General features: G+C 56.2%; 3 protein-coding genes and 1 long non-coding RNA gene across 12 annotated transcripts; 3 read left to right on the forward strand and 1 right to left on the reverse strand.

Moving 5' to 3' along the window:
• The first annotated feature begins 350 nt into the window (after window positions 1-350).
• LOC145720707 (uncharacterized) lies at window positions 351-5,398 on the forward strand. Its single transcript, XR_014143902.1, has 2 exons — window positions 351-772; window positions 3,082-5,398. It is a non-coding gene; the product is annotated as an uncharacterized LOC145720707 (long non-coding RNA).
• Window positions 1,509-10,587, reverse strand: USHBP1 (USH1 protein network component harmonin binding protein 1). Of its 5 annotated transcripts, XM_081815102.1 has the most exons (13): window positions 10,476-10,587; window positions 10,009-10,096; window positions 9,770-9,918; window positions 8,899-9,337; window positions 6,148-6,273; window positions 5,840-5,979; window positions 5,527-5,667; window positions 4,869-5,042; window positions 3,970-4,219; window positions 3,181-3,402; window positions 2,347-2,453; window positions 2,018-2,140; window positions 1,509-1,774 (listed from the first exon to the last, which is right to left on the reverse strand). In XM_081815102.1, exons 2-13 carry the CDS (start codon window positions 10,060-10,062, stop codon window positions 1,585-1,587), a joined length of 2,115 nt encoding a protein of 704 aa, XP_081671228.1. In that variant the 5' UTR covers window positions 10,063-10,096; window positions 10,476-10,587; the 3' UTR covers window positions 1,509-1,584. The 5 variants fall into 5 exon arrangements, with proteins under 5 accessions (XP_081671228.1, XP_081671234.1, XP_081671251.1 ...); XM_081815108.1 differs by having other exon boundaries at window positions 5,840-5,976; window positions 10,009-10,564; XM_081815125.1 differs by lacking the exon at window positions 9,770-9,918 and having other exon boundaries at window positions 10,009-10,564.
• Window positions 10,588-12,282: 1,695 nt separating this feature from the next.
• On the forward strand, window positions 12,283-19,434 carry BABAM1 (BRISC and BRCA1 A complex member 1). Of its 2 annotated transcripts, none has more exons than XM_081815186.1 (10): window positions 12,283-12,435; window positions 13,312-13,357; window positions 13,729-14,085; window positions 15,091-15,149; window positions 15,837-15,957; window positions 16,040-16,118; window positions 16,739-16,763; window positions 17,975-18,104; window positions 18,279-18,385; window positions 19,010-19,434. In XM_081815186.1, the coding sequence occupies exons 3-9, from the start codon at window positions 13,780-13,782 to the stop codon at window positions 18,375-18,377; spliced, it is 819 nt and encodes a 272-aa protein (XP_081671312.1). In that variant the 5' UTR covers window positions 12,283-12,435; window positions 13,312-13,357; window positions 13,729-13,779; the 3' UTR covers window positions 18,378-18,385; window positions 19,010-19,434. The 2 variants fall into 2 exon arrangements, with proteins under 2 accessions (XP_081671312.1, XP_006749801.1); XM_006749738.3 differs by having other exon boundaries at window positions 18,299-18,385.
• Window positions 19,435-20,560: 1,126 nt separating this feature from the next.
• Window positions 20,561-25,106, forward strand: ANKLE1 (ankyrin repeat and LEM domain containing 1). 4 transcript variants are annotated; one of them, XM_081815132.1, is made up of 10 exons: window positions 20,561-20,718; window positions 20,987-21,139; window positions 21,572-21,677; window positions 21,770-21,914; window positions 22,134-22,907; window positions 23,068-23,239; window positions 23,529-23,688; window positions 23,793-23,922; window positions 24,173-24,301; window positions 24,512-25,106. In XM_081815132.1, exons 1-10 carry the CDS (start codon window positions 20,696-20,698, stop codon window positions 24,724-24,726), a joined length of 2,007 nt encoding a protein of 668 aa, XP_081671258.1. In that variant the 5' UTR covers window positions 20,561-20,695; the 3' UTR covers window positions 24,727-25,106. The 4 variants fall into 4 exon arrangements, with proteins under 4 accessions (XP_081671258.1, XP_081671253.1, XP_081671280.1 ...); XM_081815127.1 differs by lacking the exon at window positions 20,561-20,718 and adding an exon at window positions 20,808-20,919; XM_081815154.1 differs by lacking the exon at window positions 20,561-20,718 and adding an exon at window positions 20,808-20,919 and having other exon boundaries at window positions 24,173-24,372; window positions 24,512-24,633.
• The last annotated feature ends 111 nt before the right edge of the window (window positions 25,107-25,217 follow it).

Genomic DNA, 25,217 nt, shown 5'->3' on the forward strand with positions numbered 1-25,217 from the left:
TGGCAGTCTGGGGCCGGTTTGGAGACTAGGGAAATATCCGCCGCAGATCCTAGAACCTCGGGTAGGTCCAACCCCTCGGCGGCCGCCCCGCCCCCTCTCCGTAGTGCCGCGGCCCCCCAACCCCCTGGGGCCCTCCTGGCGGGGGGGGGCGTTCGAGGCCCGGCCCCGCCCCCTTGACCCCTGCCCGCGGCCCCGCGGTGACATTTGACCTTGCTGCGGCTGCGGACCGGGGACAAAGAGCTCTGGGCCCATCTGCCGAGGGGGCACCCGTGGGAACGGTCAGACCCCGCTCCCGGCGGCCTTGGAACCCGCCCCTGCCCCCTCCAAAAGCGCGAACTCATTCCCCACCCTTCAACAGGTGACCTAGTCTTCTTTTGCGCCCCCCCCCCCCACCGCGGGCAAATTGGTGGGACTGGGGGGCTTGAAGCAGGTCTTGCACTCTTGGCATGAGGGAGTAAGGTCGGCCCCTCTGACCCTCCTCAGGACCTTGCCCTCTTCAGTTTCCCTGCTTTTTTCAAAGCTGGCTTTCGTCCAGAGACATTGCACGGTCCGAAGGTCAGCAGCCCCAGCGATCTCGGAGGAGTTTGCGTCAGGAGGACCAGCTTGAGCCAGGCCCCTAAGGGGCCGGACTTCCGGCCCGCCTTGCAGCAGGCAGCCACCGCACACACCTGCACAGGTGCGGGCTGGAAATCGCCCCGCACCATCAGCACCACCAGGCTGGGGATGGAAACCTTTCTAAGGCCCGTCTTGGATTTCAGCCATCACCGAGGAGGTGAGAGCAGGCCAATAATCCGCCTGGCCGCGTCCCACCCGGTCCCCCGTTTCCAGGAGGTGTGGCTTATGCAAATGATATGCTAATTAGCTGCCTGCTCTTAACCTGACACTAAGAGCCCCCGGGTCCTGCAGGTGAAAGCTGGAATTTAGCCTGGCCAGGGGCCATCCAGACCCTCAGGCCGGAATATCATTGCCCCGGAGTAAACACGCAGATTTCTTACCTTTGCTGTGCCCCCCCATCCAGAAGCCCTTCACCTTAGCTCCATATATTCTTTGAATGCAAGTTCCAAAGCCCTCTGATTTCTCCTCTCCCCCACCTCCACCTTGGGAGCGATTGCTCTTCTGGCTAATTTTCCACACCCTGAATCTTTAGGCCCTCAGTCTTCCTCCTGGGATATAGGCATTTTCCTCTTGGGAGCATCTACCAGGCCAAACCCAGAATCTCCCTGGGAAGGGGGTGGACAAGGGAAGATGTCCCTTTGGAGCCCTCCCAGGGCTTCTGGAGACAGATGAGTGTTGGAATTTCAGTTCTAGCCATATAACCTCACTGACCCCGAATCCTTCAGCCAGTCTTAGATTTGGCATGATCCCTGGCATGATCCCGCTGACATCACATTCACGTGCCACATGGTGCCAGGTCAAAGACAGGGAGCCTTTCTCAAATGCCCAGACCCCCAGGTGCATCAGCCCCCATCCCACCCAACAGATCCCAACATTCAAGGTCGCACATGACATAACATCACTCCAGGACAGTTTATGAGGGGGCCCACCATAACTGTCTGGCATGTCCAGACACAGCCAGACTGGGACCTACAGAAAGGTCTCCCCCAGCCGGGGAGGCCGGCAGGGTGGTCTGGGCCTCCCCAGCGCCCTTGCGGTGGCTTCTAACACCTCCAGCTCCTCTGCCTGTTGAGCCTCCATTACTGCCACCTCCTGCTCCAGCTTCCTCCGCTGCTCTTCCTGCTTCCGGTGGGCGCCTCGGAAGGCCAGGACCAGGGCGCTGGAGGGGGTGCGAGGGGGGCTGAGCCAGGAAACAGGCCCCCTCCCACCCAAGTCAGGAGTTATGTATTCCCGGCCCCAGACAGAGCTCTCTGAGATTGGATCTTCCTAGGGTTCCGCTCAGAAAAGGGAGGTATGGGATGGATTGAACTCGCCACCTACCTTAACGGGGGAAACCTGAGGCCCAGAGAGAGCCAGGGACACTTCTGAGGTCCCCCGGGGAGACCCAGGGAAGGGGACCCACCTGTGAGCCTTGCATAAGTCGCTGTTCAGCTCAGCACTCTGAGCACGTCTGGCTCGCCCCTTCTGAGCCACCTGTTCCAGTTCCTCCCGCAGAGACTGCAGCTGCTCCCGCAGGCCCAGGGCCCTGGTGCAGGAGTGGGGAGAGAGGAGCTCATCGCCATAGCCAATCCTTCCTTCCCTCCTCCCACCCCACCTGTCCATGGTATTTCCATGCAAGCACACCTGTACATGGATGCACACCCAGCCCTGTGCTGCACTCAGTGCCCCCATGGATTCTCGCATATACCCGCCCAGCCCATCCACCCCCCAGCCCGGGACCGAGACACACACCGGTTAAGTGACGCTGCCAGTTCCTGGGCTAGAGTCTCTGGGCCCTGCGCTTGGCCCACCTGGCCTCCATCAATGCCCCTGCTTCCACCAAGGAGAGCAGGAGGGCCCTGTGGGAGGCAGAAGGGAGGGAAGTGACATTGGCCTAGGTGGAGGGCATACTCAGCCCAAGCTGGACGTTGAAGTCACCCAGACTGTGGGCAGCCACAGCCCCAGTCTGGTGAGATACCCCAATGAGGGTAAAATTCCTCCCTAACAAGAGAAATAAATAACAGGGGAATCTCATCTGGAGGCAGGTGAGGTCTGAGCTCAGACTTGCAAGAGGTCATGGGCTTAATCAGACAAAGAGGTAAGGGACTAGTGTTCTTGGCAGGGGCCCAGCATCTACAAAGGCTTGGAGGTGGGAGAGATGATTCAAAGGAGGGTTCCAGAAGCTGCCGAAGGCTTTAAGCAGAGGCCAGACATGATTAGATGGTAAGGGGCAAAAGGGAAGGCATCAGGGGGCAAGCTCAAGCCAAAATTTAGGACGAGATGAAGCATGGGCTGGGGCTATTGGAGTGGAGATACTGGAGTAGGAATAAGCCTGGGGGTGGGAAGGAGGAGGCACAGGTTTGAGTGGAAGACGCCAAACACCTTGGGGCTTAGTGGGCTCAATACCCTCAAATGAAAAAAAGCCCAAAGTACAGGTATGAACTTTGACATGCAGTCCTTTGACATTCAACTCATCTCTTTCTGCAGAAATGCCAACTGAGGCTCAGAGGGGGGGCTGTGGTTGACCAGGGCCCCACAGCGAGTAGTATACTGCTATCCCCACCAGGTCCAGGAAGGGCCACTCACCTGGGACAACTCCTCTTCGTCTCCACTGCTCCCACCGCCACTGCTGTCTCCACCACTACGGCTGGCCCCACCAGTCCCGAGCTGTGCCCGCTCCCACCGCAGCTGCTCGAGCAGGAGCACGTGGGCTGGGCCCTGGGCTCGGAGGGCAGCCTCCCGCAGCTCCAGACCCCGCTTCTCCCGCCGCACCAACTGCAGCCGCAGCATCAGGTCTGCCAGAGTCTCCTGAGAGACCAAGGAGTGGGCAGAGAGTTGGGGCCTCTAGGATCTGGGGAAACTGAGGCCCCAGGAGCCACCTCCCCCCCAGTGAGGACCGGTCAGGCAAGAACTCAAATCCTCACCATGATTTTGTATGATGGGAAATAATCATCTCCTTTAGGTCATTTTTAAATGACCGCTGTAGGAATGGCAGTTCAGAGGGTACAAATATCTCAGACAAGGTCGAGTAGCATCTCAGTGGAAGTGTCTAGAGTTTCTCCAACTCTAGAACCTCAGGTCTTTCATGCCAGGGGATAAACCTCAGATTATGTCCCCTGCCTCCATCTCCTTTCCTTAGGAAGGAAATTTTGGAAAGCCAGATTCAGAATCTTATGAGAAACTGAATTCCAGAAGACAAACTCCTATTCATCCCTCAAAATCCCAGTTCCAATGCTCCTCCCTCCAGGAAGCCTGCCCCCAGCTACGTAGAACTCTCCTTTGTTACTTGGTCCCCCAGTCGCATCCCTCTCAACCTCGGCAAAGGGTTTCGTCCCACCAGAAAAGGCCAACACAGCAACCACTGCCCATATGTACCCGTGTGGCTGCCAAGTCCCGCTGGATCTGCGTCTTCTCCAACCGGGGTAGGGCCGGGCCAGGCTGGGTCCCCAGTATGGCCTGCACCATGGCTTCTGCGTGGGCCACAGTGGGCACAGGTGCCAAAGTTGGGCCAGGCTCTGGGGGGATCTTCACCAGAGCACGGCGAGCCCGGAGACGCTGGATATAGCCCCAGAGCTGGGTAGCCACCTCCTGTGGCGTGGGCCAATCCACACTACTGCCCTCGGGGCTATAGGAAACAGAAGAAGGGTCTAATGTCAACACTGGTAGCCACAGTTGTGCTAGCTTCATGCCAACTCTGGTGGGGCTCTAGCATCTTCCATCATACTGACCATGATGGTTTCCATGCCATCCGTAGTGAGTGCTGTCATACCAACATGGTGGACACCAGAACATAAACCCCAGTGGGCATCACCATTCATCAAGACAACATAGTGAACACCATCATGGCAACGATTACTGTTGTTCATGCCACCACAGTGGAAGCCATCACACCAGCACAATGGGCACCACTGCTCAGCTCGCTGACCCTGTTTGGCAACATCATGCCAACCCCATGTGTACCAACATCAGGCCAACCTGATTAAACACCGTCGTGCCAGTCCTAATCAGTGGGCACCATCATCCCTCTTCATGCCAACCAACCCTGGTGGGTCCTATACCAATCCCAGTGGCTATCAACCACCATGCCAACTTTGTTGAATCGCAACCAGACAACTCTAGTCAGGCCTCCTGCCCACGAACCACGGAGCGCCCTACACCGACCTTGCTGGGCACAGCCATGCCAAACCCCAACACGGAGCCAGCTGTGGGAGCCCCATTCTCTAATAAGGACCCCACTCACTGGCCCTCCCAGCTCTCAAGGTTCCCAGGGGTACCTTGGCTGTGGATCCCGTGGTGTCTCTCCATCCATGGCAGCATCCTCCTGTGCCAGCAGCCTCTGGGCTTCCTTCTCTGCCACCTCCAGGTTCCCCTTAGGGGCCTCCTCTCTTGCACCCGAGTCTGCCTCCCGGAGAGTGAGCAGGACTCCGTACACTTCCTCGCAGTGCTCACTGTGAGACACTGATTTTGAGTGCTCCAGGACACCTGGCTCCATCTTGTCGTGCGGGTGACATACCCACTCGTCCTTGGATCCTTCATTCCGTCCCCCACTCCCACCCCTGGGAGCATGTAGACTCCTTCAGCACCCTTTGGGCTAAAATTGCCTTAGGGCGCCTGGGTGGCTCAGTTGTTTGAGCGACTGCCTTCGGCTCAGGTCATGATCCTGGAGTCCTGGAGTCCCGGGGTCGAGTCCCGCATCGGGCTCCCTGCTCAGCGGGGAGTCTGCTTCTCCCACTGACCCTCCTCCCTCTCATGCTCTCTGTCTCTCATTCTCTCTCTCTCAAATAAATAAATAAAATCTTTAAAATTGCCTTAAAATAATTTCTCCGGGGGGAAAGTGCCTTCCTTCAAGGGCCCCGACCCTCCCTGCGGATCATGCTCGGAGTGTACCAATTCCCTTCCACGCTAATGCTATCGTGGGTGGGACGCACTGACCTGTACCGCAAGGCCAGACGCAGCGCTGTGCCTTCGGCCTCCCGCCGGCCCAGCTGCATGCTCAGGCCTTCACACCGGCCCTTGTACGCCTGCAGCGCAGCTGACAGCAGACGGTTGAAACATTTGAGCTTCTCAATGCTCCTGCCTCCGCAATTAGGGGAGAGGGAAAATGAGAGCCCCCCCACCCAGGGCAGTCAGGACCCAACTGATCTGCACCCTCCTCCCCACTCCATTCCAGCTCCAGACTCTTGGGCTGATAGCCCAGCTGGGGAGGCTCCGGTGCCCTTATGAGCTCAGCATTTGTGGCCCTTACCCCCGGAGCTGCTCCATCTGGGCTTCCATGATGTGTATCTCGGGGGCGAGGGGTTGAATGGGGAGGGGTCCAAGCATCTGAGCACTGGAATCACTCCGGAGGCGCCGGAGCAGGGGGTGAGCCAGAGAGAAGGGGTCCTGCTAGAAAGAGGTGACTTGATTCACCCAGAGTGTCATTGAGGGCCCAGTATCATGGGGTTAAGCCTTTTCCAACCCCACAAGCTACTGGATTGCAGGTCCAGGATTTGAGTCTCACCGCCCAGAATTCTAAAGATCTCAAGGTCGTGGTTTTAAGCTTCCTATGCTCACCTGAGTCCCCCAGGGCTCCTCATCTACCCCAGAACTGCTGGAGCCACTGCCTGAGCCCCCTGCTTGGCCCCGGGAGGGAGGTGGGAAAGGTTCCGGCCTCAGCAGGGAATCCTGCAGCTCCTGGACCTGGGGTGGGGGTGGGGAAGAAAGATGGAGTAGGTCAGGCCTGGCCTGGGAGCGCCAACCACCCACCAACCCTCCTGCAGACCTGTTCCTGGGACAGTGGCAAGGCCCCGGTTGGGAAGCAGGAACCTAGCTACTCACCCCACCAAACCCCCCACTATTAGCCTGGGGCAATTCACTTAGCCACTCAAGAATCTTCTTTCTTTAAACATATAAATGGCCAGTGGGTACACAAAAAGGTGCTCAACATTACTAATCATCAGGGAAATGCAAATCAAAACCACAGTGAGATACCACCTTATACCTATTAGAAAAGCTACTATCAAAAAGATCAAAAAGACATTGGGGTGCCTGGGTGGCCCAGTTGGTTAAGCATCTGGCTCTTGGTTTCCGCTCAGGTCATGATCTCACAGGTTGCAGGATCAAGCCCCGCGCTCAGCGGGGAGTCTGCTTGAAGATGTTGTCCTTCTGCCCCTCCCCCCACTCACACGGGCGCACATGCACGCTCACTTTCTCTCTCTCTCAAAAATAAATAAGTAAATCTTTAAAAAAAAAAAAGACATGATGGGCGCCTGGGTGGCTCAGTTGGTTAAGCGACTGCCTTCGGCTCAGGTCATGATCCTGGAGTCCCGGGATCGAGTCCCGCATGGGGCTCCCTGCTCGGCGGGGAGTCTGCTACTCCCTCTCCCGCTCCTCCCTCTTGTGCTCTCTCTCTCTCTCAAATAAATAAATAAAATCTTTAAAAAAAAAAAAGACATGAGATAAAAAGTGTTGGGGAGGATGTAGAGAAGAGGGAACCCTCGTGCACTGTTGGCAGGATTGTAAATTGGTGTAGCCATTTATACAAAAGCACATAGTGCTCCCTCAAAAAATTAAGAATAGAACTATCACAGGATTCAGCTATTCCACTTCTGGGTATTTATGCAAAGGAAATGAAAAAACTAACTCGAAACTAACTCGAACCCCTTTGTTCATTGCGGCATATACTTGAAATAGCCAAGACATAGAAGCAACCTAAGTGATCACCAGTGGATGAATGGCTAAAGAAGATCTGGTGTATAAACAAAGGAATATTATTTGGCCTTAAAAAAAGAAGGAGGGGTGCCTGGCTGGCTCAGTCAGTGGAGCCTGCGACACTTAATCTCAGGGTTGTGAGCTAGAGTCCCACATTCCATGTAGATACTACTTAAAAATAAAATCTTTAAAAAAAAAAAAAAGAAGGAAATCCTGCCATTTGCCACAACATGGATGGACCTTGAGGGCATTATACTAAGCGAAATAAGTCCGAGAAAGACAAATACATAGTGATCTCACTTATATTTGGAATCTAAAACAAAAAAAAAACAAAAAATCGAACTCACAGAGAACAGGGTGGTGGTTGCCAGAGGTGGTGGGGGTGGGGAGAGGAATGTGGAGGGGGATTTCCTTTCCCAGCCAGGAAGTGGGCCTCCCCCCTCAGGCTGGGCTCTGGCACCCCATATCTTTCCCCCTTGTCCTGCCCAAGAGGAGGGCATGTTCCCCACCATCTCCTTGGGCCCCATGGCTTTAGATTCCGTCCACATGTGAAGAGGTCCAAATGTGTTTCTCCTATTCTGACACCTCCCCTGAGCTCTGGACTCAGACACAGAACTGTCTCTCTGATGGTCCCACATGGGTGGCCCGTGGGTATCGTGAGCTCATGACGGCCCAAACAGCTTCTGGTCTCCCTCCCACCAAACCTGCTCCTCCTGCGGCCTCCGCATTTCTCCCTTCCAGTCCCGCAGGCCCCCAAACCAGGACTTGTCCTCAACCCTTCTCTGGCTTTCACCCCCAAACCTGCCAGCTTCACCTTCGACACCACCCAGCATCGGCCCACTTCGTACCACCTCCACAATTGCCACCATCTGGTGTCTGGACCAGTGCCTCCTGATCTGCAGGATTCCGCACACCCACACGCTGTTCCCCCAACGGCCGCCAGAGGGCGTCTGTGAACGCTGCATCAGGATCCGCCCCTTTTTTTTTTTTTTTTTTAAAGATTTTATTTATTTGAGACAGAGAGAATGAGAGAGAGAGAGCACATGAGAGGGGGGAGGGTCAGAGGGAGAAGCAGACTCCCCGCCGAGCAGGGAGCCCGATGCGGGACTCGATCCCGGGACTCCAGGATCATGACCTGAGTCGAAGGCAGTCGCTTAACCAACTGAGCCACCCAGGCGCCCAGGATCCGCCCCTTTCTGCTCCGGGGAAACCCTCCAGGATCCCACCAGGCTCAGGGCAAAAGCCCACTCCCAGCAGCCCACAAGACCCTATAAATCTGCCCGCATCACCTAACCGGCCCTCCTTCACCCCCACACTGGCCCCCTCACTGGTCCCTGAATCCCACCTCAGGGAGGGAGTTCCTTCTCTGCCTGGCATGCTCTTCCCCCAGATCCTTGCATGGCTCCTCCCTTACCTCTTCATTCAAGTGTCACCTCCTCAGGGGGCATCTCTGACCACCTTAACTAAGAAGGCAACGGACCTTTGTCTGTTCAGGGCTCGGCAGTCAATGCTCCATAAAAGTTTTTCTAACGAACAAATGCTTGAACATTGCCTATGCCAGGCCCGCCTCCCCCTTAGACAGAGAGACCTCAGAGACGGAGCTGCCCCACTCACCTCTCTCTGAAGCATCTCCTTCTCAGCCTGGATGGCCTGCAGTGAGGCCTGCATGCGAGTCAGCTCCTCCTCGCGGCTGCCCAAGGCCAATCGCAGCCAGTCATTCCTCTCCGCCAGGCGGGCTGCCTCCCTCTGGCAACCCCCTGCCCCCTCCTGCTCCAAGCAGGGCCTGGGTCCCACCTCACTCCTGTCCTCGGCCTCTGAGGGCCCAGGACAGCTTGGGGGCCGGTGGCGCCAGGCAGCAGCAGCTGCCTCCAGTGAGCTCAGAGCGCGCTGGAGAATCTGAAACATGTCAGAGGCTTCAGGCTTGGAGGGGACAGTCTCCCCACCCGGCGGGGCTACATCTGTGGCCTGCTGGCCTTCCTCGGCAAGCTTGCAGGGTCCCTCAGGAGATGGGGCCGGTCCTCTGCTAGTGTCCCCTTCAGCCTCTTTGTTGGTCCTGTGGTGAGGTGAGAGATGGAAGGTTCTGGAAATGGGGTCATCCGGGGTGTCTGGCTCACAGGGGCTGCATTATCCGGGGCCTTGAAAGTTGGGCTGAGGGGCGCCTGGGTGGCTCAGTTGGTTAAGCGACTGCCTTCAGCTCAGGTCATGATCCTGGAGTCCCAGGATCGAGTCCCGCATGGGGCTCCCTGCTCAGCGGGGAGTCTGCTTCTCCCTCTGACCCTCCACCCTCTCATGCTCTCTCTCTATCATTCTCTCTCTCAATAAATAAATAAAAATCTTTAAAAAAAAAGAAAAAAAGAAAGTTGGGCTGAGGAGGGCAATGGGAAGCTATGGCATGTGTGTGAGCAAGGGAGGAACACAGGTAGATCTGTGGGTAGGAAAGATACACCAGGGCTGGAGTGGGGAGCACAGACCAAGTGGGCCTTACCTGTTCCCCAGGCCCTGCCCACTGGCTTCTGCTTCTGGCCCCAGCAGCTTCAGCTTGCAGCTCTCCTGAGATGGCGCAGGGCCCAGCTCAGAACTCCCGCTGGCTGCCTCAGCCTCCTCTGAACTCTCTGCCACAGGATCCAGCTCCCCCTGAAGATGACCCACAGGGCCAAGCTCTGAGCCAGGCAGGGCTGTGAGTGGCCCCAAAGAGCTGGGTGTGGCAGGGAGGGGGGCACTTACAGGCGGAGCGTGCCTCCCTCGCCGGCTTCGGGGGCGTGTGGCCCGGGCACTCATTGCTGTCCAGAGGTCAGTCTTCTGAATCTTCCTCCTAAAACCACAGCCTGATCTCAGCTCTTGTCTTTGTTGTCCTGGACAAATGACAGCCTTAATATCTTCTTCTGTGGAATGGGCATTGATCTTCTCCCTCTGGAAGGGATCTTGAGTTATCAGTGTTGATTTGGCGCATTTGAATGCCCCTCTTGACAGGCAGCTCACTATCTCTGAAAACTGTTCTGACCTCCCCTTCTCCTCTGCCTCCTTTATCTTTCACTACCTCTGTGCTCCCCTCTGTCCCCAATCTGGGCCTGGCTCGAGGACTTCAAGAGTCACCTCTCCTCCCCAGGGTCCTCTTGAGTCAGAGGCCCCAATCTTGGGGTTGGGTCCCCCCAGCCTGCTCTACTTCTACTCCTCTGTACCTCTAGGAGTACCTTGGTCAGCAGCCCAAATCCCTGGACACTCTTGGGGTAGCTCTGGCCACTGCCTGCTTAGGCCTGGGCTAGCCAAGGCTGGCTTGGGAGGGGCCAGGAAACAGGAAGCCCCCCTCCCCTGGTCATGTGACTTGTTATTGTGCTGTTTCCTCAAGGACATCAGCTTCCTCCAGGACATCAGCTTCCTCAGTCCCAGTGGGGGTCACGTGTCCGGCTCCTGAGATGTCAGTCCCTCCTCACCTCAGCCTCTGATCTCATGTCTCTTCCACCTCTGAGCCCCAGTTTCCTTATCTGTAAAATGGGGGGGAGGGGTAATTATAGCATTTTTCTACAGTGTCATGGGAATTTTAACAAGCAATTTGTTAAAATCCATCCAAGAACTGAATTATAACACACCGCTCTTGCTCCCTACCTCTCTGACCCTCCCATCTCTACCAGCTGCTGTTTCTCCTGTGTAAATGCTGGATTCCTCAGAGCCCAGATTGTCTCTACATCCTGCCCATTTTCCCTGCATCCATCTCTAAAGGGCCTCCTCAACTCCATCCATAATAACAGCCCAAGCCTCTCCCCTCCCACCTGGATGCCAGCCCAGCTCTCTCCCTGGACTCTATAGCCACCCCTTCACTCTCTTCCCCACCCAGGCCCCAGAGAGAGAGAGACCGCATTGGTCACCTCCTCTGCTCATGTACCCTCCATGACTCCCCATTGCCCTTGGGAAACATTTCAAGCTCTTCTACCCGGCATTCGAGGACCTTAAAAATTATGCCTGCTGCCTGGGCCCATGTATACTCCTTGCTTTAGCCACGATGACCCCCTCCGTGAACAGTTGAAGGTTCACAATTCTCACACCCAGGGCCTTGGGTTATGCTGTAACCTTTGCCTGGAACACCCTTTCCTTGTTTCTTCACTTGGTTTAAACTGGGCAGAGCCTGGAGTAGCCTGAATCTTCCTCATTCCATTGACAGACACTAGGAGGCTGAATCTTCCTGCTTCTGTGTCCCCAAAGGCGGTAAGGAAAGAAGTTGCAATTCTCTGACTTGGGGGCACCCAGGCACATTGAAATCTGCACTCTTAGCCTTTGCTCCAGCCATATTAACCTGTTAAAGGCTCCACCACTCCAAGGTTCATTGCAAGCCTCCAGACCTTTGCCAAGGCGGTTCCTTCTTTCTGGAATGCCTTTCATTCTCTTGTTTTTCTGGCAAGTTCTCCATCCTTGAAGACTCAGCTTGCATAGCTCCTCCTGGCTGTCAATGACCAGAGCCTGGCTCATGAGAGCTTGTTTAATTGAACCTCTTACACATAAAGAAACTGAGGCTCAGACTGGGTTTTAAATGGTTAGGGGGTAAGAGGAGAAGTGCGCATGAAAAAGAAAACGTGGTCTGAAATAGTTTTGGCTTAGTCTTTTTGGTTTTTGCAAATATGTGTAAAATAAGAAGCAAAATTAAGTAACTGGGCAGGGCCTGGGGTGTGGGCCACGCCCACCTCAGGCCGCAAAAACCCGCCCCCCGCTGAGGGCCATGTCAGCTCCACCAATCACCAATCAGCCCTACCTCTTCTAAATCCCGCCCAAGTCACTCGCATTCAGTTTACCACATCGCAAGTGAGGCCTTCTCCATCCCTTTAAGCCTATTCCATAGAAAGGTCCACTCCATTAGGCCTCGTCCCAGCCTATCAGGGTTGAAGTACTGACCAGTGTAGCCTGATTCGGCCAGAAACATCAAAGCTCCGGCTCTTCTTGCTTTAACCAATCACATTCCAAACCCCACTCCCTAGCACAGTCCCAGCCTATCAGCTTTCAAAGCTCTCCAGCCGTCCCCTGTTCAGCGGTCCGCTAGTCCTACGGCTTGCTGAACTACATTTCCCAGGAAGTGTCCCGGCCGCGCCGCACTACTTCCGGGCTGCGAAAGATGGCGGCTTCCTAGTCAGTTCTCGGCTGAGTTGGAGGGAGGCTCAGGTTCCGGTGAGAAGAGGTTGGGTGGTTGCGGTCCCGTCCCTAGAGGTCCAGCCCTTAGCCTTCCCTGAGGCTTCCGCTTTCCACTCTGGTTTCTCCTGCAGTCTAGCCTTCATCCCTCTTGCCGAAGCTAAAGCATTGTTTTCCTTAGAGATTCAGGGGGTTACAAGCCGCTCAGAGACCATCCCCCGCAGCCCACACCCCAGCCCAGATAGGCAAACTGTTGGCGTCCTATCTTTCTTTAAAGGAACCTTTAACACCTAGATTCGTGCCCCTCCTTTGCGCAGACACCTTCTAGGCAGCCCGGTGCCCGCTGGGGAGAATCCCAGAGCTAATTAGTCTGATTTTGTTCTTATTTTAAAGCAATCCCTACACCCAAGGTGGGGTTCGAACTCACAACCCCAAGATCAAGAGTTGCATGCGCTACGACTGAGCGAGCCAGGCACCCCAGCTAATTATTCTGTTAGCCTTAAAACTAAAATTGTCAGGTATTTTTACCAGCAAAAAAGAGGTTTGTTTGGGAATAGCAGAGTATTACAATTCAGGACACACAAGCTATATAGCAAAACCATAGGCAAGTCCAGAACAAAGGAGAGGAGTGCTGTTTTATAGAGGAAGGGGAGTTGGGACGGGCTGTTATAAACCTAAAGTCTATTGGAGTAAATTGGGAATTGAAGCTTAATGGCTTTTCACTGGCTGAGTTGTGACAGTCTGTCATCGGCCGGGCTATTGCGAGGCAAGGAGAAAATCTTTCATTTTCTTGCTGGCTTAGTATAGTCTTCTTTCTGTTGGGAATTTGGGGTCTGCCATTGTGCTAGGGGGTGAGAGCTCCCCTTTTGGCCTCCCGATTCCATTTTAAATGAGGTTTCCTTTTTTTGGTTTCAGGCATAGCTGGATCCAGGTACACAGAGGTCTAGCTGCTGTTTTCTGGGTGAGCATCACTTCAAGCAGGTTCTCTTTCCCCTCTTGGAGGCAAAAGAGGCTCCTGACAGCTCTCAACTTCTATCCTCCCAGTTCTGCAACTCTAACGAGTCCCTCTTCCCTAATGGCACTATTGGAAGCACCAGAGCTGCCCCTCACTGACCTGTATTGGGTCATGCCCCATCTCTGAGCCATTCCTGGTGGCCGGATTTGTTCATTGGCCAAGGAAAGGGGCAGGGTTAGCACTACAGAAAAAATGGGATGCCAGGCACCCGTTTTGCAGATAAGGAAACTGAGGCCCGGAAAGAAGTGATTTTTACAGTCATTAAGCAGTTCATGCTCTGTCCTGTCCAGTAACCAAATATTTTTAAAACTTTTAAGGGGAAGATCCTGGCTTCCCCCAACCCTGCTCCATCCAGCCACTTAGGGGCCATGGAGGTGGCAGAGCCCAGCAGCCCCACTGAGGAAGAGGAGGAGGAGGAGGAAGAAGAGGAAGAGGAAGAGGAGCAGTCAGCTGAACCCAGGCCCCGAACACGCTCCAACCCTGAGGGGGCTGAGGACCGGGCACTGGGGGCCCAGGCCAGTGTGGGCAGCCGCAGCGAGGGTGAGGGCGAGGCGGCCAGTGCTGACGATGGGACCCCCAATCCTCCAGGAGCTGGCCCCAAGCCCTGGCAGGTGCCCTCAACAGCTCCTGAAGTCCAGGTGCGGACACCGAGGGTCAACTGTCCAGAGAAGGTGGTAAGTGAGGGGCTTGGCCTGTGGCCGTGAGGTGCTAGGGAACCTTAGGTTTAATGTTCTTGCTTTTTGGGATTCACTCTGCAGTCACTTCGTAGGAGTTTTCTAGGGCTACCACAACAAATTACCACAATGCAGTGGCTTAGAAAGCAGAAATTCATTCTCACACTCTTCTGGAGGCTGGAAGTCTGAAATCAAGGAATGGGCAGGGCTGTGCTCCTGCTGAAGGCTGTAGGGAAAGATCCTTCCTTGCCTCTTCCAGCCCTTGGGTGCTCCATGTGTTCCTTGGCTTGTGGCTGCATCACCCCAGTCTTTGCCTCTGTCTTCACGTGGCCTTCCCATCTGTGTCTCTGAATCTTCTTTCTCTTATAAGGACACAATAAGTCATTGAATCAGGATTTTTTTTTAAAGGTTTATTTATTTATTTGAGAGAGAAAGAGAGTGGGGGGTGGGGTTGGGGAGGGGTAGAGGGAAAGGGAGAGAGTATCAAGCAGACTCCCTGCTGAGTGGGGAGCCTGATGGAGGGCTGGATCTCATACCCTGAGATCATGACCTGAGCTGAAATCAAGAGTCGGATGCTCCTGTCAACTGAGCCACCCAGGTGTCCCTGATCAGGATCTTTATCTTATCTCAAGATCTTTCTCTTAATTCCATCAGCAAATACCCTAATTCCCAAAAAAGTCACATTCTGAGGTTCCCAGTGGGCATATCTGTGGGGGCCGGGGCACAATTCAACCCACTCTACCTTTGTTTTCCTGTTTCTGTGTCAGACTTTCTCTGGCTCCTTTATTCACTTATAAACCTGGACTCCCAATCTAGTGCTCTTTTCCCTGAACCGCTGTCTTCCAAAGTAGGTTGCTTGGCTGGGAATTGGGGGTCCTGATACCACCCTTTCAGACAGAGCTGCTTGGAGAGGACCCCTAGAGCGCAATGGGGGCCACTGTTAGTGTTCACTTGGCTAGGCGCTGCCAGGCGCAGGGCCCTCACCTCCCTCGAACCTTCTTGCAGATCATCTGCCTGGACCTGTCAGAGGAAATGTCCCTGTCAAAGCTGGAGTCATTCAATGGGTGAGAGGAACATTTGGGGGCTTGAATATGCAGCCACGGCTTGGGGCGGGCTGGGGGGGGGTTGGGGAGGCAGCTCAAAAAACTCAGGGCTCTTTCTCTCTGAGACTCACAGCAGCTTGTCCTGGCCTGGGGCCTGGCGCTGTCAGAGTGGCAATGGCAACCGACCCTAAAAAAGCTGTGACCCACCAGGGCTCTGTTCCAAGCCCTGGCACAGCAATGACTCAGAAACTCTGCCAGGTGAAGTGACTTGCCCAAGGCCTCACAGCAAATAGGCAGAGTCAGGACTCAGACCCAGGCCTAGCTGTCCCCGAAGCCCCTGCCCTGAGCACCTGGGTCCCTGTGGGGTTGGTGACCGGGACTGGATAGGGTCCAAGGGGCTCTGGGGGATGCTGAGGACAAGCCCGCCTTCCCCTGGCTGCCATCCCTAGCCATCTGTGGCTGAGTGAAGGCCTGGGGGAGACCTCATGGGGATCAGTTGTGAGACCCAGGCTGGTCAGAGGAACCCCATTCGGAGAGGGCAAAAGCTACAGAGGGGTGGCTGGGCTCTTCCATCTTCCCGCTGCATGACCTGACCTGGGCCTCCAGTGCCTAATCCTGAGGCTGGCGGAGGGCTCCCCAGGATTGGCCGGTGAGGAGGGAGGGAGGCCCCGCCTTAACCGCCCCCCCTCACCCTCTGTCCCTCCCCAGCTCCAAAACCAACGCCCTCAACGTCTCCCAGAAGATGATTGAGATGTTTGTGCGGACAAAACACAAGATCGACAAGAGCCACGAGTTCGCGCTGGTGGTGGTGAACGACGACATCGCCTGGGTGAGGCTGGGGCAGGGCCGGGCTGCCGAGGGGTTCCCTCGGGGCGGGGAGGCACCTTGCTGAGGCCTGTGCTTTCCCGCAGCTGTCCGGCCTGACCTCCGATCCCCGCGAACTCTGCAGCTGCCTCTACGACCTGGAGACAGCTTCCTGCTCCACCTTCAGTATCCTTACAGGCAGGGCTGCCCTGTGGAGGGGGCTGGACATGGTACAGAAACAAAACCAGCTGATTTGGCCTCTAGATGTCAAAACCACACACATGGGGAGCATTCTTTGCAGGGCCAAGCATACAGTTGGTGCTCAATAGATGGCGATATGGGACTGAGGAGTCACAGTCATTACTACAGCCCCTGCGGCCTTGGCACAGCACATTTCATGCTAACTTGAACACAAAAGGCTCATGTGCAGCCCAAAACTTAGACAGAAAATGATCCTCATGAGTTACAAAACAATGCTGAGTGTCGGGGGGTAGGGGACGGGGACACCCATGGCTCTTGCCTTGTGAGGACGGCTGCCCTGGGCGTGAGGGAAAGGGGAGTTTTGAGCCACCAAGGGTTTTCAGGGCATCCAGTGCCGGCCCCCTGTTTTGTGATCTATGCTGAGGGAAAACAGGCTCAGACAGGGCAAGCGACTGGGCCAGGGTCGCACAGCACGTCTCCTGCGCGGTGGTACCTGGCACCGGGTATGAGGGGGCCTGGGCTCTCCTGGCATCAGGATGCGGGAAGCCACCCGCCGCTTCCTGCCCGTGCTCTGCCCCCAGCGTTCTCCTTAGCATCTCTGCCAGATCTAGAAGGTCTCTTCAGCCTCATGTAAGTACCGCCTTCCCCGCGTCTCGCCTTCCACGTCAGTCCTGTGACCGCCCTGAGGTCCCCCACTCCATTGTTTTAACCCATGGGGCAGCACGCTTTCTCTGTAAAGGGCCGGGCAGTAAATATGTTCAGCTTTGTAGGCCATGTGGTCTCTGTCTTGATGACTGGATCCTGCCCAAGTAACCTGAAGGCAGTCACAAAGCACACCTGTGCACGGGGTTGGGTCCCAGTAAAACGTTCTCGATGAACACGGAAATTTGAATTTAATATCCTTTCCACGTGTCACAAAATGTTCTTTTGATTTTCTTTCTCCAACCATTTTGAAAATGTAAAAACCATTCTTAGCTTATGGGCATTAGTAGTCCAACCCCTGTTTTTACCTGCCTCCTAATAGTGGACACGGATTCTGTTTTGCCTTTTCCATTGTGATTAACCTGGTACAGTGGTCCTGGCAAATTTTGCAAGTGAACCCATCCTATAAATTCCCAGTGGAAGACATGCTGGGCCAAAGGGGTGTGTGTTTTTAATCTGCTAGAGTCTGCCAGAGCACTTTTCTAGGAAACCAACCCTGTGTACCTCCCGACACCAGAGTTGTTCATGCCGCCGAAGGCTCTGCCTGTCTGGTAGAGGCTACCTGTTACTGTCACTGAGCTTTTCTTTGAGCCTTTTTTCATTCATTTGTAAGCCATTCAGTCTTCCTACAGTGATTTGTCCGTTTGTCCCCTTTGCCTATGTTTATAGGGAGATGTCGGCTTTTTTCTTATGGATGATCAGATTTGCTTTTCACGTACTAAAGACATTAGCCCTCTGTCTGCCCAGTGCTCTCTGCCAATGTGAGATCCAGCCGTGGCCAGTTGGGGACGTGGGTGCTAACTTAGCTGATAAGATCAGGTTCCTACCTTAGACTCTTCTGGCCTGGTGGGACAGGTCCAACTCAGGTCAATGATGGGGGATGTTCAGGATGGTGAGGGTGGTCAGAGCGGGCTCCAGCTTTGGGGTCAGCGGAGTCTCCCCGATCCAGCAGGAGAGGTCAGGCAGAAGGGTGAGGCTGGGGCGGCACTCTGGGCAGAGGGAACAGCATATGGGGAGGCTCAGAGGCAGCAGTCTTGTGGGCTTTGCATGTCCGGTGAAGTCCCGGGCTCTCCGAGGGTGACAAGAGGGGTGGATCCCCAGAGTGTGCTCTGACCTGTCCCCCACCATTCACTACGCAGCCAGCAGAAGACTGAGCTGCCAGTCACCGAGAATGTGCAGACAATTCCACCCCCGTACGTGGTCCGCACCATCCTTGTCTATAGCCGTCCGCCCTGCCAGCCCCAGTTCTCCCTGACGGAGCCCATGAAGGTGAGTGAGGCTGGGGAAAGGGAGGGATATCTGCAGCCAGCAGAATGGTGGTTAGACACCAGGAGGGACTTCCTGATCACAAGAGCTGGGGTGTCTATGGGCAGTTTCCCAGAGTCCAAGGCAAAAGCTGGGGAATTATGGTCATGGGGGCATGGGGTGACTCAAGCCCCGAAGGCCGGTGTTCTTCCGTGCAGAAAATGTTCCAGTGCCCATACTTCTTCTTTGATGTTGTTTACATCCACAATGGCGCTGACGAGAAGGAAGAGGAAATGAGCTGGAAGGTGAGAGGCTGCTGTGTGTGTGAGTGGCAGATGGGTGTAGGTGGGGTATCTCGGAACCCACCTCCGTTTTGCAGCCCTGGAGCCTTAGGCCATTCAGCAGCCATTCCTGCGTGTCTGCTGTGAGCTAGCGAGGGCGTCTCTCTGCCTTTGCTCTCACGGTGCCCTCTGCTTGGCACGCCCTTCCCTCCTGCCTCCCCAGACTCTACTGGTCTTTCATATCCCAGCCCAGACCGACCTATAGAACCTTGATTAGGCCACTTACCTCTGAGTCTCAATTTACCCGACTGTGAACAGGGAGAGTTGAGACCAGCTCCTACTCATACTTCAGCACCCAAACCTAAAGGCTCTGCTCCTCAGGGATGATTAGCGTGGGGCCTGGGGGTAGTCTGCATCTAACTGTGTCTCTCCAAACTAGGGGCTCCAGGACTGAGATTTCTTGGGGTCCCTACCACTGGGTGGGTGGTGGGGGAATATTTGCTGAACGTGGGAATGTTTCCTTTCTGGCAAACTCCTCTTCATCCTTCAGAACCCATCCCTGATACCCCCTCCTCTGGGAAGCCCTCCAGGGGCAGAGAGGGTCCATCGGGGAACCTCTACCTGAACGGCCCCTCCCCGGCCCCACAGGACATGTTTGCCTTCATGGGCAGCCTGGATACCAAGGGTACCAGCTACAAGTATGAGGTGGCGCTGGCTGGGCCAGCCCTTGAGCTGCACAACTGTATGGCCAAGCTGCTGGCTCACCCACTGCAGCGGCCCTGCCAGAGTCATGCTTCCTACAGCCTGCTGGAGGAGGAGGATGAAGCCACTGAGGTCGAAGCCACTGTCTGAAACATCCCTGTGCATCTCTGCCTTCTCGTGCAGTGAAGCCCTTGGCTTAGAGAATGGTTCTTAAACTGGGCTCTGTGGCAGGGTTCCAGGAGGCTCCTGGGGACTCTGGGCACCCATTCCCTATGTTTTCCAGCCCGCCTCGCGCTACTGGTTTGTCGACTGTAGTTTTGTTCTTCCCTGTGCGCTTTTTGTCATCAGAATAAAAATCTGTGAATCCCTAACCCAGGTCCACAACAGTTACCTTGTGTTAATTGGGATCTTTTTGGTTGCAAGGGACAGAAAACCTACCGGCTGAACAGAAAGGGGAATGATTTGGTTCTTGTGGGTAAAAAGCAAAGTGCAGCTTCAGGCTCGGCTGTATTCAGTTGTTCAGACAATAATGCCATTGAGGTGGGCTGAAATATCTTGCATGATCGGTGTTCAGTGTGCCCTGCTTTTCTCCCAAACCAAGGAAAGGGCTGTGATCACTGCTCAAACTACAGCCCAGGTGAAGAGAGGGCCCCCCGAACTCCATAGGACTGGCCTTGCCTGGGTCAGGTAACCTTACATGGGGCCAGTCGTGGGCCAGAATTGTGGGATGCTCTGATCCGCCAGGATTTAATCAAGCCTTTCCTCTGGGAAGGGATTACAGCTCTTTCAGGAAATAGTATGAGTTTTCCCCAGAGGAAGGGAGACCAAAGACAGATACAACAGGTCTACCATTCAACTACCTTCCTGGATAATGAGTGATTGTGAAAAAAAGTTTAGCAACTAGATTCTTACAAAACAGAAACAGCTTCTTTTTTTAAAAAAGATTTTGTATTTATTTTTGAGAGAGAGCATGTGTGAGCACATGGGGGGCGGTGCAGAGGGAGAAGCAGACTTCCTGCTGAGCAGGGAGCCCCATGCAGGACTCCATCCCAGGACCCTGAGATGATGACCTGAGCTGAAGGCAGACACCCAACCAACTGAGCCACCCGGGCACCCCGGAAACAGCTTTATTGAGCAACAGCTTTTCCCACCTCTGAGCATTTATTTATTGGACACTTATGTGCCAGGCCCTTGTGGTGAAACTCGTGCCATTTCACACCAGCCTGGAAGAGATTATTCTCCCATTTTGCAGATGGGAAAATTAAGGCCCTCAGCAGCCCAGAGCTCCGAAGTAGTGGCCTTTCCCGTTTCCCAGGGAGTGAAAACGGGCGACCCGGAGAGGGCGGCGGGAGCTGTTAGTTGAAGCCTTACACAGTATCGAGGCTGTGCGCGTCCACGGAGGCCCCCTGGGCAAAACGTTCCGGGAGCCGTAATGCCCTGTGGGCACCTCCGGTCCCGGGAAGCAGCTCCACCCCTCTATTAGGGTGAGTTCGCTTTTCCCCGCTTTTGAGACGAGATAATGGCACACTCGGCGGCCTCCACCCGCCCAGGTCCTTATCGGCGGCCCCAGGCCCTGCCTGAGCGCCACTCGGTGTCACGGGCCCCCGCAGGCGCTAGAGCTCCCGCGCCCCGATGTGGACGCCGGTGCGGCGCAGGTCAGCTTGGTGGGGGACACTGCGCGGCGCCGGCCCGCGGAGGCCCGAGGCGGGGGGTGGGGCGGCGCGTGCGCACACGGGCGCGGCGGGAAGTTGGAACTCGGCGGGCAGGGCAGCGGGGCTCCGCTACAGCCCCGGCATGGACGCGGCGGCCGGCCTGGCGCAGCGGCTTCGGGCAGCGTTGCGGGAAGAGGAGCCGCGGTGAGGGCGGGGACCGGGCCGGGGGCGGGGCGGGGGTCGTGGTCCACTCTGACCTTCCAGTCCGTAGGGCGGTGGAGGAACTGCTGAGCCGCGGCGCCGACCCCAACCTGCTGCTGGCGGATGGCGCGGCAGCCATGCACCTGGCGGCGGGAGCCCGGCCCTCGCGCGGTCTGCGCTGTCTCGAAGCCCTGCTGCGCCGAGGCGGGGACGCCAACTCTCGGTGAGGCGAGGCCTGGCCCCGGGGCGGGGTGAACCGCGCAGGGGAGGGGTCTCCCGAGTCCGAGGGCGAGAACTGGGAGTCTGGGAGAGAGCATCCCACAGCCCAGGGGCGGAGGCTCGTTGCCCAAAGGTGGGGCTTGGGGATCTCGGGGCGGTTCCTGAGGATCCAAGGGCGGGAGCTAGGGTCCCAGACAGAGGGTGGATGTGAGGTTGCGCCGGGGCCAAGTAGGGATCAAAGGTTCGGATCTGGCGGTGGGAGCTCTAGGCTCAGAGAGAAGAGGCTTGAGTCTGGCCGAGGGCGCAGTGTCTAGGATCCAAGGATGGTGTCTCAGGCTGGGGGGTGGCGATAGGAGCCCGAGAGCCAAGGTTCCGGGGTGCGGAGGCAGAGATCACATTCCCTCTTCCGCTGAGCCCTCCTCCGCTCCTGCCCCAGTTCGGTCGAGGCCCTGACGCCGCTGCACGTGGCTGCCGCCTGGGGCTGTCGCCGTGGCCTGGAGCTACTGCTGGGCCACAGAGCGGACCCCGCACTGCGAGACCAGGTGGGAGCCCAGCGCCTGTGGCAGGGCGAACCCGGAGGGAAGAAGGGAGGGAAGAGGGCCTCGGGTGCCCCCTGCTGACCGCGCCGCCGCAGGACGGACTGCGGCCGCTGGACCTGGCAGAGCACCAGGGGGCCCAGGATTGCGCGCGCGTCCTTCGGGAGTTCCAGACTCGGACCAAGACCTCGACCCAGACCCGGGCAGAGAGCCAGGAGCCTGAGCCTGAGCCCGAGGCTGACGGTGAGTGGGGCCTACGCGTCCTCGGGGGCCTAACCTCTGATCTAGATTTGCACCTCCCTCTGATGTCCCCTCTCTGGCTCTGGCTCACGGGTACCGTCTGCGGAAAGCTGTCTACCTCCGACTCTTTCCCTGCCTCTTTCTGTCTGATCCAACCCCCATCTCTGTCTCTGGCTCTCTTCACCCCTCCTCTCTCACCCTCATTCTCATCTCTTACTTCAGGCCCAGACCCCTGGAGAAAGGGGCTGGACACCAGCCCCTCTGGACCTCCCAATGTGACCCCGGGCTCCACAGCACTGGGCAGACGTGATGGCAGGGACATGGGCCTGGAGGTCAGCCCCAGAACCCCCAGCCTCCTTGCCCACCCTGAGATTGCTGACAAGGATAGCGGCTTGGAGTCCCCCCCAGGACTATGGGACTACCGCTCAGATACCTCCTTTGTCACTGCGACTGAAGCTTCTGGAACTGAAGATCCAGCTCCGCATACCTCCTCCTGGGCTGGGCCATTACCCCAGACCAAGCAGGGACTCCTGCCTGGTATTCAACCTTCCCAGAGGATGCCAAGGTCTCCAGGTACCCCACAGCTGGTGCATCGAGCTGCCAGGGCAGACAGGGAGGCAGAACTAAATACCCGTCTGCAGGCCCTGACCCTGACCTCTCCAGATGCCTCCCCCTCCGCCATATCCCTCCCTGGTGGGAGCCCTGCCCCAAGTCCCCCTCGGGAACCACCGCCTGGACTCCCCGACTCCCCCTTCCTAAAAGACGAAGAGGTGTCCCTCGACAGTGATGTGGCTGCCCTCTGGCTGACGGAGGACGAGGAGAGCTCCACAGGTGGCAGGGACCCTGTCCCCTCTTGCTGGTGCCCTCCGGTCCCTGCCATGTCTGACCTGGATTTGCTGCGAGGGCTCCGAGTGCTTGGCGAGAGTCCTGGCCCCATCACACCCTTCCCTCGGCCATACCACCTCCGACGGCTGGAAGAAGCCCATGCTGCTCCTGGTTAGTCTGTAAGGGGCATCCAGAGTCCAAAGAGCCTCCAGGAATTCCTGGAGACCCCTGTCTCTCAGTCCTGCCTATTTTATTCTTTGTCTCTGGGAACAGCCCCTTCTTCTGTCTGCCTTGACTCAGTCCTCCCCCACCCCCCCCACCCGGGACTCAGACTTTTCAGGGCACAGCCCAGAGCTCGCCGAAGCCCTGCGGACAGGCTGTATCCCAGATGCCCAGGCAGATGAGGATGTGCTTGCCCAGCAGTTTGAGCGGCCAGATCCCAAGAGAAGGTGGCGGGAGGGGGTCGTGAAATCCAGTTTCACGTATCTACTGTTGGACCCCAGGTACTTGGGGCAGGGATGACTCAGAGGTGGGAGCTGGAAAATCCTGGGATTGGTTCTTATTTGCTTTGTATCTTTATAAGGGGGACTGGCCGTGTCTGGGCATCAGCTTCTTTAAAAGGTTGGTTAGACCAAGTTCAAGCTGCTGAGTGTCCCTAGGGAGCATCTACCACTCTCTGCCTTAGAAAATGGGGCTCACTGAACATGGATTCGGGTTGCTCTGTGAACTTAGAAACTGTCTCCGGGGCAACTGTCATCACTTCTTCCTCTCTGAGCTACTCCCCTCATCCAGGGAGACTCAGGACCTGCCAGCTCGAGCCTTCTCACTGACCCCCGCTGAACGCCTTCGGACCTTTGTCCGTGCCATCTTCTATGTGGGGAAAGGGACACGGGCCCGGCCGGATGTCCACCTCTGGGAGGCCCTCAGGCTCCGTCGGCAGCCAGGAAAGCAGGTGTGGCTAAGGATCAAGGTCATGGCAGGGGCAACTTGGCCATGGGGAGGTGAAGGGAGGAGGGGATTGGAGGGCAGACCCCTGACCCCACCCTGGTCCCCTAGGCCTGCCCCAAAGTGCACCAGATCTTGGACATTTGGGCCAGTGGTCGTGGCGTGGTCTCCCTGCATTGCTTCCAACACGTGGTTGCTGTGGAGGCTTATACTCGAGAGGCGTGTCTTGTGGATGCTCTAGGTAGGTGCCTGGCTTGTGGGGTGGGGGTGGGGTCACATGAAGGACCCTTGATCTACTGATTACCTCACCCTTTTCCTCTCAGAGTTGTTCATTCATTCATGCAATGAGCAATTATTGAGCACCAACTATGTACCTGCAAGCGTATATATTTTGCTCTATTGGTTTGTCCCTGCTTAAGAGCAATATGCAGTGGGTTCCCTGTCACATCTGGCAAGGGTTTCCAAGGATGCCTGACCCCTCATCTCTCCAGGGATCCAGACGCTGACCAACCAGAAACAAGGACACTGCTATGGAGTCGTGGCGGGCTGGTCAGCCACCCGGCGCCGCCGCTTGGGGGTGCATCTGCTGCACCGCGCCCTCCTTGTCTTCTTGGCTGAGGGTGAGCGAGAGCTGCGGCCCCAGGACATCCAGGCGCGTGGCTGAGTACTGGGGAGCTGCCATCCAGCCTAGGTAGAGATCAGGGTGTTTGAATGTTGCAGCTGCCCCATGCTGATGCCAGCCACCCATCTCCAGAAGGCTGCCAGGGGTGAGGGGGCGGCGGGCAGGAGGGTGTATCTTCCCCTCAAGCTGAGGGAAGACTTTGTTACAGATGGAGCTTCTGGAGCTTCCCGTCATGGGAGAGCAAGTAGGGAACCAGAGGATCTTTGGAACATTCCAGTGCTTCAGAATATGCTAGTGCTTTGGCAGTTTGGTCCTGTCTGTGTAATCCGCTTTTATCTCCCAGACACAGGGGACTCACGTGTAGTATGGGCTGGGGGAAGCGGCCAAACTCAAGGGCCGGATTTCTCTGCTTCCCAGCTGTAGGACCTCGGACCAAGAACTTGTCTTCCTGAGGCTCAGTTTCCTTAGTTGTACAGTGGGGACAGTGACAAGTCCTACCTCAGGGGGTCATGGTGGAGACCGGAGTAAACAAAGGCAGGAAATACAGTGTGTGGCTCAGAGGAGCCCAGCAAGTGGAAAATCTCTTGGGGAAAGGAGAGGCCGTGATGCTGTCCAGGGGCCGACTGTGTGTGGTGACGTGGACAGAGCCCGGGAGGTCGACCGGGGTCTGGGTGAGCGACCAGCCCTCCTCAGGGTAGCTGTGCAACTCGGGTCTCCATTGCTTCCCTGAGGCTGTTTCTTTCGCTAGAAGATGCAATAAATAACCGCCATTCCTTGGTGATGCTATGCGATTTCAGACTTCACACGTGTTAAGAGCTTTAGTAAATGCCAAGCTGCCATCCTGGTGAGGTGTTGACGGGATCATTTTATTTTCTGGGAGTTGCTTCTTCAAAGCATTTAGTGTATTTAGAGAT

Source organism: Leptonychotes weddellii, chromosome 1 (genome assembly GCF_054177405.1).
Source record: "Leptonychotes weddellii isolate Sample4059 chromosome 1, ASM5417740v2, whole genome shotgun sequence".
Lineage (NCBI taxonomy): Eukaryota > Metazoa > Chordata > Mammalia > Carnivora > Phocidae > Leptonychotes > Leptonychotes weddellii.